Source organism: Rana temporaria, chromosome 4 (genome assembly GCF_905171775.1).
Source record: "Rana temporaria chromosome 4, aRanTem1.1, whole genome shotgun sequence".
NCBI classification, from domain to species: domain Eukaryota; kingdom Metazoa; phylum Chordata; class Amphibia; order Anura; family Ranidae; genus Rana; species Rana temporaria.
The window spans coordinates 21,121,926-21,135,889 of NC_053492.1; the positions used below are offsets into that span (position 1 = coordinate 21,121,926).

Consider the following 13,964-nt stretch of genomic DNA (forward strand, 5'->3'; position numbering starts at 1 on the left):
TGTACTGCCCATCCATGTATTCACAGTTAAAGTGGTTCTAAAGCCTTAAAGGGGTTGTAAAGGTTCATTTTTTTTATTTTCTAAATCGGTTCCTTTAAGCTAGTGCATTGTTTGTTCACTTACCTTTTCCTTCGATTTTTAAATGTTTTTTTCCTTTGTCTGAATTTCTCACTTCCTGTTCCTACTCGGTAAGCTTGCCCCCATCATCCGAGCCGTTCTGGCTGGGGGTTAGTCAGTATGCTTGCCCCCCCTCCCTTTGGGCCTACATCCCTGTGAGGAGACGCTGTGAATGTTCACTGTGTCTCCCTGCAGGTATGTAGATTAAAGCGGGAGTTCACCCAATTCTTTTCTCTTCTCCCCTTAGATTCATGCTCGTTTTGTCTAGGGGAATCGGCTATTTGTTTTAAAATATGATCCGTACTTACCCGTTTTCGAGATGCATCGTCTCCGTCGCTTCCGGGTATGGGTCTTCGGGAGCGGGCGTTCCTTCTTGATTGACAGTCTTCCGAGAGGCTTCCGACGGTCGCATCCATCGCGTCACTAGTAGCCGAAAGAAGCCGAACGTCGGTGCGGCTCTATACTGCGCCTGCGCACCGACGTTCGGCTTCTTTCGGAAAATCGTGACGCGATGGATGCGACCGTCGGAAGCCTCTCGGAAGACTGTCAATCAAGAAGGAACGCCCAGTCCCGCAGCCCATACCCGGAAGCGGCGGAGAAGATGCATCTCGTAAACGGGTAAGTACGGATCATATTTTAAAACAACTAGCCGATTCCCCTAGACAAAACGAGCATGAAGCTAAGGGGAAAAGGTGTTGGCTATGGGTGAACCTCCGCTTTAACAAGATTAACCCCCCTTCATGACCAGGCCATTTTTTGCAATACGGCACTGTGGTACCTAAACTGACAATTGCGAGGTCATGTGACACTGTACCCAAATAAAATGTATGTCCTTTTTTCCCCACAAATAGAGCTTTCTTTTGATGGTATTTGGTCGCCACTGCAATTTTTTTTATTTTTTCCTTAATGTAAATAAAAAGACAGACCAAATTTTCTTTACTTTCTGCTATAAAACTACTGACGCTGGGAAGCGGTTAACATCGGGGGCAATCTGAAGGGTTAAATGTGTGCCTGCCCAGTGTTTTCTTACTGTGGGGGAGGTGCTTGTACTAGGGGAAGGCATGGATTGGTGCCTCTGCTTTGCCTTTTGTACTGCCAGGCTGGCGATCTGCCTTGTTTACATAGGCAGACCGTCATTCTCCCTCTGTACCGAAGGATCGGCAGGTGGCGGCGGACATCCAGTCCGCAGAACCCACCAATCAACTCCCACTGTGTTTAATCGAAGGCTGCCGCCAGCGGTGCGCGTGCTGCCCCAAATCTAGAAGCGTCACAGCCGTGTAAGTTTTACGGTCGGCAAGTGGTTAAAGCAGAATTCCACCCAAAAGTGGAACGTCCGTTTATCTGATTCCTCCCCCCTTCCAGTGCCACATTTGGCACCTTTCAGGGGGAAGAGGATACCTGTTTTTTTTACAGGTACCCTGTCCCCACAGCAAATTATGTCAGCAGCTCGGTCCCCCTCCTCCGCCCTCTCCCCTTTTAAATATCTGCCTGATGTTTGGCTTTAACACTTAACCACTTGCCCACGGTTTGCCGCCATATGACGTCCTCGGTTGGCAGTGGTTATACCGGGATGATGTCGGTGGTTGGCCTTAAGGACCCCTTCGTATATGTCGGCAGAAGGGCACGGCTGGACACAGGCACGTACCTGTTTTTACCTGTAGGTCGCTTTTAAGAGCCCAGCCCAGATTGGGTCACAGGAGATGAAGAATGGGGAGAGGTGAGTGTAAACAAACCTTTTCCCGTTCTTCCTAGTGTGGCAGTGTCACTGATCGCCTGTTCCCTGTGTTAGGGAACGACGATTAGTGACATCACACGCACAGCCATGCCCCCCGACAGTAAGAATCATTACCTTAGGGCGTGGTTAACCCCTTTACTGCCATTGTTATTTTCACAGTAATCGGTGCATTTTTATAGCACATTTCGCTCTGAAAATGACGATGGTGTCAAAAGTGTCCGATGTGTCCGCCATAATGTCGCAGTCACGAAAAAAATCACTGATCGCCGCCATTACTAGTAATAACTACTAAGAAAGCTCTATTTGTGGGGAAAAAGGATGCCAATTTTGTTTGAGAGCCACGTCACACGACCGCGCAATTGTCAGTTAAAGCGGCGCAGTGCCAAATCGCAAAAAGGAGCCTGTTCCTTTACCTGCATAATGGTCAGGGTATTAAGTAAGGATGAGCTCTGGAAGCTCAGGAAGTGTGCACGGCGCTGCGCTAATCACAGACAGGGAGATATTTCACGATGCCTGCAGCCGAGGATCGGGACAATGTCTCCCTGGCTGTGATTAGCGCAGCGCCGTGCACACTTCCTGGTGGGCTCTGCACGTGTACTATGCGAACACGCCAGAGCTCATCCTTAGTCTCAAGTGGTTAATGCAGAAATGATTAGCTACACAACCACTTGATCACTTCTGCAGAATGTGGTCCCCCCACCGCACAGGAGTAACACCAATCGGTTCCCATAAGTGATGCCAGTCAGTGCTGCATTTCAGTGCCACCTATCGGTGCCCATATGTGCTGCCACATCAGTGGAGCCTATCAGTGCCGCTTCATCAGCGCACATAAGTGATGAAGAATAATAATTTACAAAATTGTCTGACAGAAACTTTTTTTTTTTTTTCATTTTGCTAAAAAAAAAAAAAAGATTTAAAAAACCCAGTGGTGATTAAATACCACCAACAAAATGATAAAAAAATGTATTTGGGTACAGTTTTGCATGACTGCGTATTGAAGCGGTTAAAGTGCATCTGTAGCCAAAACACATTTGGTTTTTGGGTGGAGTGTGAAAAGGGTTAGAATCCGTTGGATTTTTCTTCCTGTAGACCTGCTGGGTAGGGTTACCCTTTCTGTTCACCATGGTCACTGTTGTCACCGAGGCAGGAAGTGATTGGAAATCAAATATTTTAGAGTTGTCACTAGAAAAAGTGCATCTTCTGGGCACACCACTTCAACTGTGAGCGTTAAATCGTTCCTTACTTTATCCAAAACTAGGCTGTTCATACACTAAAGCTAAAGTCAGGGACTGACAACTGATGGGGCCCCCGGGCAATAGAAGATTATGGGGCCCCCGGGCTTACAGATGGCCACCACGCCAGGAGGCATTGCATAGGCAGAGCAGCTAAAATCTCAGGATTTTCACATCAAAAGCATGTCGGTTTCGGACATATCAGGGACAGATGTAAAAAAAACAGATTTTTACATACTGTCCCTGGTTTTATTGAGCCTGGCAACCCTGATGGGGCCCCCCGAGAATCCCAATGGTCAGTCCGCCCCTGGTTAAGTTGAATCTCTCTAAGGAGCCTGTACAGTTATGCAAGACTGCAGGAGAGGCGGGTGGTCAGATTTAAAGTTTATCTGATAGGGATTGGTTGTTGAGTTTTGTTGTCCCCCGCTGGAAAGATCCTTCTTCACTTCCTGCTCTGGAGACACAATAGGAAGTTGGTAAATCTCTCTGAAGTGACAATAAATAATTGTGGCTTTATATACGCTTTGTCAGCTCACCCGTTTTTTTTTTTTTTTCAATTAGGAGTTTTCTGTTAACATCACAGAAGATTTTGTGGATTATCTGGCTGAAGGGGCATTGGCGATTGAGGTTTACGGACACAAGCAAAACGACCCCCGCAAGAATCCTGCCCTCTGGGATCTGGGGATAATACAGGCCAAAACACGCAGCCTGAGGGACAGGTGAGCTTTACTGTGCTCTCTTCTTATTACAACATTAGAAATCATAAAATGATTTGCTCATCTCAGTGGAATTGTGGGAATTGCTATTGATGACCCCTCATTAAAGAGGACCAGTATTGTGGCAGCTATGCGTGCCTAGAAAGGCAGACAGAGGGTAAAGGACTAGTCACCAGCGTTGCCTGTAGTATCCCTGCAGATAATTGTATTCCCAATAGTGACTTAAAAAAATCCCTAAATAGCTTCCTTTACCTTAGTGCAGTCCTCCTTCACTTACCTCATCCTTCCATTTTGCTTTTAAACGTCCTTATTTCTTCTGAGAAATCCTCACTTCCTGTTCTTCTGTCTGTAACTACACGCAGTAATGTGAGGCTTTCTCCCTGGTGTGGAGTGTCGTGCTCGCCCCCTCCCTTGAACTACGGGAGAGTCAGGACGCCCACTAACACACAGCTCCTTTCTATATCTGCAACGTAGAGAGCGTCTTGACTCTCCTGTAGTCCAAGGGAGGGGGCGAGCACGACACTCCACACCAGGCAGAAAGCCTTGCATTACGGTGGTGAGTTACAGACAGAAGAACAGGAAGTGAGGATTTCTCAGAAGAAATAAGGACATTTAAAAGCAAAATGGAAGGATGAGGTAAGTGAAGGAGGACTGCACTAAGGTAAAGGAAGCTATTTAGGAAAAATGAATTGTACCTTTACAGCCCCTTTAATATGCATTGTTCTGCATAGTGTCTTGGTGTGGAGGCAGCCATCTTGGTAGCGACAGGGCTTTGCTTCCTCATGCCACAGTTGCCCCTTGTATGACTGGTGATTGAATGACTGGTGTGGTGCTGATAAAGGGGAAAGTAGTACAGATCCACAGAATGGATGAAGCAAAAGCAGGGAGATCCTTGCACTGCAGCTCCTCAGGTGCAGCTTCCTCTCCAGCAAGGAGAACAGTGATCAGCACAGTACTCGCATCACCAAATCTCACTCTAAATCTGGTGAGACTAACAGTCAGAGGCAGCAGTGCCTTAGTTCAGAGGTCTCTAAACAAAGGGGCCAGTTTACTGTGCTTCAGACTTGAGGGCCGAACTGCTGCCAGTGGGAGTAGAAAAGGCCTGACGTCAGTGGGAATAAATAATACCCCATCTTTGGTGTCAGTGGGGGGAATAGCGCCCCATCTTTGGTGTCCGTGGGGGGAATAGCGCCCCATCTTTGGTGTCCGTGGGAGGAATAACGCCCCATCTTTGGTGTCCGTGGAAGAAATAGCGCCCCATCACTGGTGTCATTGGGAGGAATTATGCCCCATACGCTGGTGTCATTGGGAAGAATAGCGCCCTATCTTTGGTGTCAGTGGGAGCAACAGCGCCCCATCTTTGGTGTCCGTGGGAGGAATAGCGCCCCATCACTGGTGTCATTGGGAGGAATTGTGCCCCTACGCTGGTGTCATTGGGAAGAATTGTGCCCCATCGTTGGTGTAATTGGACCCCATCATAGGTGTCATTGGGAGAAATTGTGCCCCATCTTTGGTGTTGGTGGGGGGAATTGTTGACCCATCATTGGTGTCATTGGGAGGAATTATTCCCCATCGCTGGTGTCATTGGAAGAAATTATTCCCCATCGCTAGTGTCATTGGGAGGAATTATGCCCCTACGCTGGTTTCATTTGGAAAAATTGTGCCCCATCATTTTGTGTCATGGGGGGAATTGTGCCCCATTGGTGTCATTGGGAGGAATTCTGCCCCATCTTAGATGTTGGTGGGGGGGGGGGGTGTTGACCCATCATTGGTGTCATTGGACCCCAATGTTGGTGCCATTGGGAGGAATGGTGCCTCATCTTTGGTGTCAGTGGGGGAATTGTGCGCCATTGTTGGTATCGGTGGATAAAAATAGTGCCCCAAAGGCCAGATAAAAGCAAGCAAATGGCCGCAGTTTGGAGGCCACTGCCCTAGATGATCTTACACTGTAGATATACCGTACAGTCATGAGATTACAGACTTGGAGTGATAAGCAAAGGAAATCCACTGTTATTAGCAGTGCCTGGGCAAAGGCAATGCACTTATATTAGGAGTGCCTAGGCACAGGAAGTGCACTACTAATTTTTATGAAGAATTTGAGACAAAGGTAGATTTTTCAGTGTGCTGCTTTAGGGACAGTAAACAGTTTTAATTGTTTGCTATGAGTGGTCATGATCCAGTTTTTTACTACCTTGTGGGTCACGGACTCGGGTAATGGCTCGTGTACGCAATGAGATTATCGGAGGAATGGCATGCAGCCAATAGAGGTTGGTTTTGATGAAAGATTTGACTGATTGGCAGAATGATTCCACTATCTCTAGACAACATTTTCGTTGTTCTTATTTTTCCTTTGTTCCCGATTTACAACTATCGGCTTCTGTGTCTTGGCCCATAACAGCTAGTCATGTTGTGTTCGTTCGTTTCTAACTTGAAAACCATAATTCCCATGCTCCCTGTGGGATACATAAGCATAGCTTCTATTGGGCTGGTTTCCATGAATTGGGTACAGTACTGCTTAACACCTAAAATTTGGAATTAACCCTTTGCACATGGGTTCACGACATTGTATATTTCTGACAAAATTTGCATTACCCCGGCCTTATCTTCTCTTCTCACCCTTTTCCTAAATGCCCACCCTTTCTTTTCTAATCCTTTCTTTCCTTTTCTTTATCATTCTTTTATTCCTTTTTCACTTTAATTTTCCATCCTTTATTATTTTATTCTTGCTTTATTCTTTTTTTTTTCCCATCCTAACGTTTCTTGGCTTCTACAACTCTTTTTGTCTGTCTGCCCCATCTTGGTACTTTAATGTGCATCCAAAAAATGCTAGAAACAAGCAAGTATTTGCTTCACAGTAGAGTGTGGACTGACCAGAGAGGAATCGGTTGGATGCAGTTGGCCAAAGAGGGTTGACATTGAAGCAGTTGGCCCAGCGAGGGGTCGCTTTGAGGGAGTTGGCCCAGCGAGGGGTCGCGTTGTAAGAGTTGGCCCAGCGAGGGGTCGCGTTGTGGGAGTTGGCCCAGCGAGGGGTCGCGTTGTGGGAGTTGGCCCAGCGAGGGGTCGCGTTGTGGGAGTTGGCCCAGCGAGGGGTCGCGTTGTGGGAGTTGGCCCAGCGAGGGGTCGCGTTGTGGGAGTTGGCCCAGCGAGGGGTCGCGTTGTGGGAGTTGGCCCAGCGAGGGGTCGCGTTGTGGGAGTTGGCCCAGCGAGGGGTCGCGTTGTGGGAGTTGGCCCAGCGAGGGGTCGCGTTGTGGGAGTTGGCCCAGCGAGGGGTCGCGTTGTGGGAGTTGGCCCAGCGAGGGGTCGCGTTGTGGGAGTTGGCCCAGCGAGGGGTCGCGTTGTGGGAGTTGGCCCAGCGAGGGGTCGCGTTGTGGGAGTTGGCCCAGCGAGGGGTCGCGTTGTGGGAGTTGGCCCAGCGAGGGGTCGCGTTGTGGGAGTTGGCCCAGCGAGGGGTCGCGTTGTGGGAGTTGGCCCAGCGAGGGGTCGCGTTGTGGGAGTTGGCCCAGCGAGGGGTCGCGTTGTGGGAGTTGGCCCAGCGAGGGGTCGCGTTGTGGGAGTTGGCCCAGCGAGGGGTCGCGTTGTGGGAGTTGGCCCAGCGAGGGGTCGCGTTGTAAGAGTTGGCCCAGCGAGGGGTCGCGTTGTAGGAGTTGGCCCAGCGAGGGGTCGCGTTGTGGGAGTTGGCCCAGCGAGGGGTCGCGTTGTGGGAGTTGGCCCAGCGAGGGGTCGCGTTGTAAGAGTTGGCCCAGCGAGGGGTCGCGTTGTGGGAGTTGGCCCAGCGAGGGGTCGCGTTGTGGGAGTTGGCCCAGCGAGGGGTCGCGTTGTGGGGGTTGGCCCAGCGAGGGGTCGCGTTGTGGGAGTTGGCCCAGCGAGGGGTCGCGTTGTGGGAGTTGGCCCAGCGAGGGGTCGCGTTGTGGGAGTTGGCCCAGCGAGGGGTCGCGTTGTGGGAGTTGGCCCAGCGAGGGGTCGCGTTGTGGGAGTTGGCCCAGCGAGGGGTCGCGTTGAGGGAGTTGGCCCAGCGAGGGGTCGCGTTGTGGGAGTTGGCCCAGCGAGGGGTCGCGTTGTGGGAGTTGGCCCAGCGAGGGGTCGCGTTGTGGGAGTTGGCCCAGCGAGGGGTCGCGTTGTGGGAGTTGGCCCAGCGAGGGGTCGCTTTGTCGGAGTTGGCCCAGCGAGGGGTCGCTTTGGCCCAGCGAGGGGTCGCTTTGTCGGAGTTGAGGGGTCGCTTTGTCGGAGTTGAGGGGTCGCTTTGTCGGAGTTGAGGGGTCGCTTTGTCGGAGTTGGCCCAGCGAGGGGTCGCTTTGTAGGAGTTGAGGGGTCGCTTTGGCCCAGCGAGGGGTCGCTTTGGCCCAGCGAGGGGTCGCTTTGGCCCAGCGAGGGGTCGCTTTGGCCCAGCGAGGGGTCGCTTTGTCGGAGTTGAGGGGTCGCTTTGTCGGAGTTGAGGGGTCGCTTTGTCGGAGTTGGCCCAGCGAGGGGTCGCTTTGTAGGAGTTGAGGGGTCGCTTTGGCCCAGCGAGGGGTCGCTTTGTCGGAGTTGAGGGGTCGCTTTGTCGGAGTTGAGGGGAGTTGGCCCAGCTTTTTTTTTTTTTTTATGTATTTTTATTGCGTTTTTAAGGCCAATATTTACAATAACAAACAGACTAAAATGATTGGTTTCCTCTGAATAAAGCTGAGCGTGTGTAGTGTTTGTGTGCGTATTGTGTGCACGTGCGTGTATTGTATGCGCGTGCTTGTAGTGTGTATTGTGTGTGTATTTTGTATGTGCGTGTGTGTGCGCGAGAAGAGGTGTGTTTATGTGCATGTGTGTATTTTGTGTGCGCGCGCGAGCATGTGTGTATATTGTGTGTGTGCGCGTGTGTTTATGTGTGTGTTTGTGCGCGTGTGTATTGTGCAGACGTGAAATGCCACACTAATCCAGTCCATGTTGCTCATCAGGTGGAGTGAGGTGACCCGGAAGGTGGAATTGTGGGTACAGATATTGGAATTAAATGAGAATGGAGAGTACTGTCCTGTAGAGGTTGTCCCTGCTAAAGACGTTCAGACGGGAGGCATCTATCAGCTGAGACAGGTAAGACTGGGAGGATCTGTACTCACATTGTGCTTGTTGCTGGAGGAGGACAGGGTGCAGACGATGGAATATATGCATCATCATTATCCAAAATAACTGCAGACACCAGCAGTTTCACCAGGAGGGTGTGTCCGTCATCTCTAAATTGGTGGTCAGTGAAGAAGTGATCCCTTGTAATGGTGGTCAGTGTAGAAGAGATCCCTTACATTGGTGGTCAGTATAGAAGGCATCCCTTACATTGGTGGTCAGTGTAGTAGCGATCCTTTACATTGTGGTCAGTGTAGAAGGGATCCCTTACATTGGTGGTCAGTGTAGAAGGCATCCCCTACAGTGGTGGTCAGTGTAGAAGGGATCCCATACTTTGGTGGTCAGTGCAGTTGCAATCCCATACATTGGTGGTCGGTGTAGTTGCGATCCCATACATTGGTGGTCAGTGTAGTTGCGATCCCATACATTGGTGGTCGGTGTAGTTGCGATCCCATACATTGGTGGTCAGTGTAGTTGCGATCCCATACATTGGTGGTCGGTGTAGTTGCGATCCCATACATTGGTGGTCGGTGTAGTTGCGATCCCATACATTGGTGGTCAGTGTAGTTGCGATGCCATACATTGGTGGTCGGTGTAGTTGCGATCCCATACATTGGTGGTCAGTGTAGTTGCGATCCCTTACATTGGTGGTCGGTGTAGTTGCGATCCCATACATTGGTGGTCAGTGTAGTTGCGATCCCATACATTGGTGGTCGGTGTAGTTGCGATCCCATACATTGGTGGTCGGTGTAGTTGCGATCCCATACATTGGTGGTCGGTGTAGTTGCGATGCCATACATTGGTGGTCAGTGTAGTTGCGATCCCATACATTGGTGGTCAGCGTAGTTGCGATCCCATACATTGGTGGTCGGTGTAGTTGCGATCCCATACATTGGTGGTCAGCGTAGTTGCGATCCCATACATTGGTGGTCAGCGTAGTTGCGATCCCATACATTGGTGGTCAGTGTAGTTGCGATCCCATAAATTGGTGGTCAGTGTAGTTGCGATCCCATACATTGGTGGTCGGTGTAGTTGCGATCCCATACATTGGTGGTCAGTGTAGTTGCGATCCCATACATTGGTGGTCAGTGTAGTTGCGATCCCATACATTGGTGGTCGGTGTAGTTGCGATCCCATACATTGGTGGTCGGTGTAGTTGCGATCCCATACATTGGTGGTCGGTGTAGTTGCGATGCCATACATTGGTGGTCGGTGTAGTTGCGATCCCATACATTGGTGGTCGGTGTAGTTGCGATCCCATACATTGGTGGTCGGTGTAGTTGCGATCCCATACATTGGTGGTCAGTGTAGTTGCGATCCCATACATTGGTGGTCAGTGTAGTTGCGATCCCATACATTGGTGGTCGGTGTAGTTGCGATCCCATACATTGGTGGTCGGTGTAGTTGCGATCCCATACATTGGTGGTCGGTGTAGTTGCGATGCCATACATTGGTGGTCAGTGTAGTTGCGATCCCATACATTGGTGGTCGGTGTAGTTGCGATCCCATACATTGGTGGTCGGTGTAGTTGCGATCCCATACATTGGTGGTCGGTGTAGTTGCGATGCCATACATTGGTGGTCGGTGTAGTTGCGATGCCATACATTGGTGGTCGGTGTAGTTGCGATCCCATACATTGGTGGTCGGTGTAGTTGCGATCCCATACATTGGTGGTCGGTGTAGTTGCGATCCCATACATTGGTGGTCGGTGTAGTTGCGATGCCATACATTGGTGGTCGGTGTAGTTGCGATCCCATACATTGGATACATAGATAGACGGTAGATCAAACTTCCACTGTTCTCCCCTACAACCTCAGTACTAAACCCTGGCTGAGAAAGGCAGCTTAAGACTGTCAAAGAAATCCGGGTGGTGCCTGTCTACTGAGTTGCTAGGGTTTTACACCTGCTGTGCCCATTACGAGGGTTTCTAACATCCCTTTACTGAGTTCCTGGGTCTGTATACCTGCTGTGCCCATTATGAGGGGTTTCCATCATCCCTATGCTGAGTTCCCAGGTCTGTACATCTGCTGTGCCCATTATGAGGGTTCCCACCATCCCTGTACTGAGTTCCCAGGTCTGTACATCTGCTGTGCCCATTATGAAGGGTTCCCACCATCCCTGTACTGAGTTCTCAGGTCTGTACACATTATGTGCTCATTATAAGGGGTTCCCACCATCCCTGTGCGGAGTTCCTGGGTCTGTCTACCTGCTGTGCCAACTATGAGGGGTTTCTAGCATCCCTGTGCTTTGTTCCTGGTTCTGTGCCCATTATAAGGGGTTCCCACCATCCCTCTGCTGAGTTCCCAGGTCTGTAGGGGGGGGGTATAGAGCCCATTATCTATTATGAGGGGTTCCCACCATGATGAGTTCCCAAGTGTATAAGTTGGCGGAATCCCTTCCCATATACATGTATTATCTCAAGTCAAAAACAAAGTAATTGCAGGAAGCTTGTGAGAGCTCCCTCTAGTGACAGTTGGGGCTCATTCACACTCACGCAGTTCTAATGGCACCCAACACACCTGCAGCCTAGACACAATGGCCCAGATTCACGTAGGAGATACGACGGCGTATCTCCAGATACGCCGTCATATCTCTGAGTGTGAGGCGTCGTATCTTGGCGCCTGATTCAAAGAATCAGATACGCCAGAATTTCTCGAAGATACGACCAGCGTAAGTCTCCTACGCCGTCGTATCTTAACTGCATATTTACGCTGGCCGCTAGGGGCGTGTACGCTGATTTACGCCTAGAATATGTAAATCAGCTAGATACGCCTATTCACAAACGTACGCCCGGCCGTCGCAGTACAGATACGCCGTTTACGTAAGGCTTTTTCCAGCGTAAAGTTACCCCTGCTATATGAGGCGTAGCCAATGTTAAGTATGGACGTCGGGCCAGCGTCGAATTTTCCGTCGATTACGTCGTTTGCGTAAGTCGTTCGCGATTAGGGCTGTGCGTCATTTACGTTCACGTCGAAAGCATTGGCTTTTTGCGGGTTAATTTGGAGCATGCGCACTGGGATACTTTCACGGACAGCGCATGCGCCATTCGTAAAAAGCGTCATTTACGTGGGGTCACAATAAATTAACATAAAACACGCCCACATGTTCCATATTTGAATTAGGCGGGCTTACGCCGGCCTATTTACGCTACGCCGCCGCAACTTTGCTTTGTGAATACTGCACTTGCCTGTCAAAGTTGCGGAGGCGTAGCGTAAATAGTATACGTTACGCCCGCTCCCTACGTAAATCTGGGCCAATGTTCCTGCCTTACAGCCCATTATATTCGGAATGATTTGCCTAACACTAAGCGCCGCGGTCTGAAGCAGGCCATCGATTAAATGTGCGCATTGTACTTTCAGATGAAGTTGGCGCTGGCGTTGTTTTGCAGTCTTGTCACAGCCACGTCGGTGTCGGTGTCGGTGGATGGTGTTTTTTTATATGGCGGCAGTTCTATATTACTTGCACGCCCCTCCTGCAATGAGCGGAAGAAACGATACCCTACGGCCTCCACCTTGTGTGGAGTAGCGGGGTAATGAATTGCTTTGTGCCGGCATTAATTGAAGTAAATTAAGCAAGCATTTACCTTGTTTATTGCCGAGGCAGAGGATTAAAAAACCTCCAGCAGACCGGTCTCCCAGGGCTTGCCAGGAAATGTCTGAGCTGCATCTAATTGCTCCCGAGCTGCGTAATAACCACTTTCCCTCACCTTGTTGCTGCAATTACTGTCTCTGCTATTCTGCTAATTTTTCCCTAAAGTTTATAGCTAATTACCCGGTAATTCAAATTAGCCTGCTCGCTGCGGGGAGGCGTTCGGCGCATTCCTGTACACAGGCGGCTGCCTTTTACACTCCTCCACGCCGCGATTCAGAGCAAGGTATGGGAGCCAAATCACTTCGGTGGCCTAGAAACCAATCGCCTCCAAATGAATGCAGCTTTGTGGTCATTGATAAATCATTAAATGTATTTTTTTTTTTTATATGGCATAACCCAGACTGGGTGAGGAACGGGCCAATCGGATGTGCTGCATGCAGGTTTGCTGACCAGGATCATGCTGATAGAATGATAGAGCAGAGTGATCAGGGGATGAACTTATTCTTCTGCTGCTCTTCCACTGCACAGTCAGGAGCCCATGGGGAGGGGGTATAGAGAGGATGCCACGGTATTCCCTTTACAGTCCAAATTTGTACCGGTGTATTCCTTCTTGGGAGTGCCATTTTAAGTCCTGGTAGGGATTCTTACGAGTAGCTCTGGAAGTCCTGCCAAGGATTATTGCGAGTGCCATCGCAAGTTCAGCCAGGGATCCTTGCTGGTGCCATTGCAAGTCCCACCACTGTATTCCCTTTACAGTCCAAATTTGTACCAGTATCGTCCTTCTTGGGAGTGCCATTTTAAGTCCTGGCAGGGACTCTTGCGAATAGCACTGGAAGTCCTGCCAAGGATTATTGCGAGTACCATCGCAAGTTCAGCCAGGGATCCTTGCTGGTGCCATTGCAAGTCCCTCCACTGTATTCCCTTTAAAGTCCAAATTTGTACCGGTATTGTCCTTCTTGGGAGTGCCATTTTAAGTGCCAGGGCTTTACAACCCCTTTAATGTTGCAGAACTCGCAAGAATCCCTGCCAGGACTTAAAATGGCACTCCCAAGAAGGACGATACCAGTACAAATTTGGACTGTAAAGGTAATACAGTGGAGGGACTTGCGATGGCACCAGCAAGGATCCCTGGCTGGACATGCGATGGTACTCGCAATAATTATTGGCAGGACTTCCAGTGCTACTCGTAAAAATCTCTGCCAGGACTTCACATGGCAGGGTCCATTGCAAGTCCAGCCAGGGATCCTTGCTGGTGCCATCACAAGTCCCGCCACTGTATTCCCTTTACAGTCTAAATTTGTACCGGTATCGTCCTTCTTGGGAGTGCCATTTTAAGTCTTTAGGCAGGGATTTTTACGAGTAGCACTGGAAGTCCTGCCAAGGATTATTGTGAGTACCATCGCAAGTCCAGCCAGGGATCCTTGCTGGTGCTATCGCAAATCTCTCCACTGTATTCCCTTTACAGTCCAAATTTGTACCGGTATCGTC

At 50.0% G+C, this 13,964-nt stretch overlaps 1 protein-coding gene across 1 annotated transcript in view; it reads left to right on the forward strand.

Moving 5' to 3' along the window:
• The window catches only part of KIF13B (kinesin family member 13B), a 375,782-nt gene that overhangs the window by 242,914 nt on the left and 118,904 nt on the right, over positions 1 to 13,964 (forward strand). Inside the window, exons 23-24 of the mRNA XM_040348102.1 lie at positions 3,646 to 3,803; positions 8,726 to 8,858. Of these exons, the coding sequence (XP_040204036.1) occupies positions 3,646 to 3,803; positions 8,726 to 8,858 (291 nt within the window). The remainder of the gene's footprint in view (positions 1 to 3,645; positions 3,804 to 8,725; positions 8,859 to 13,964) is intronic.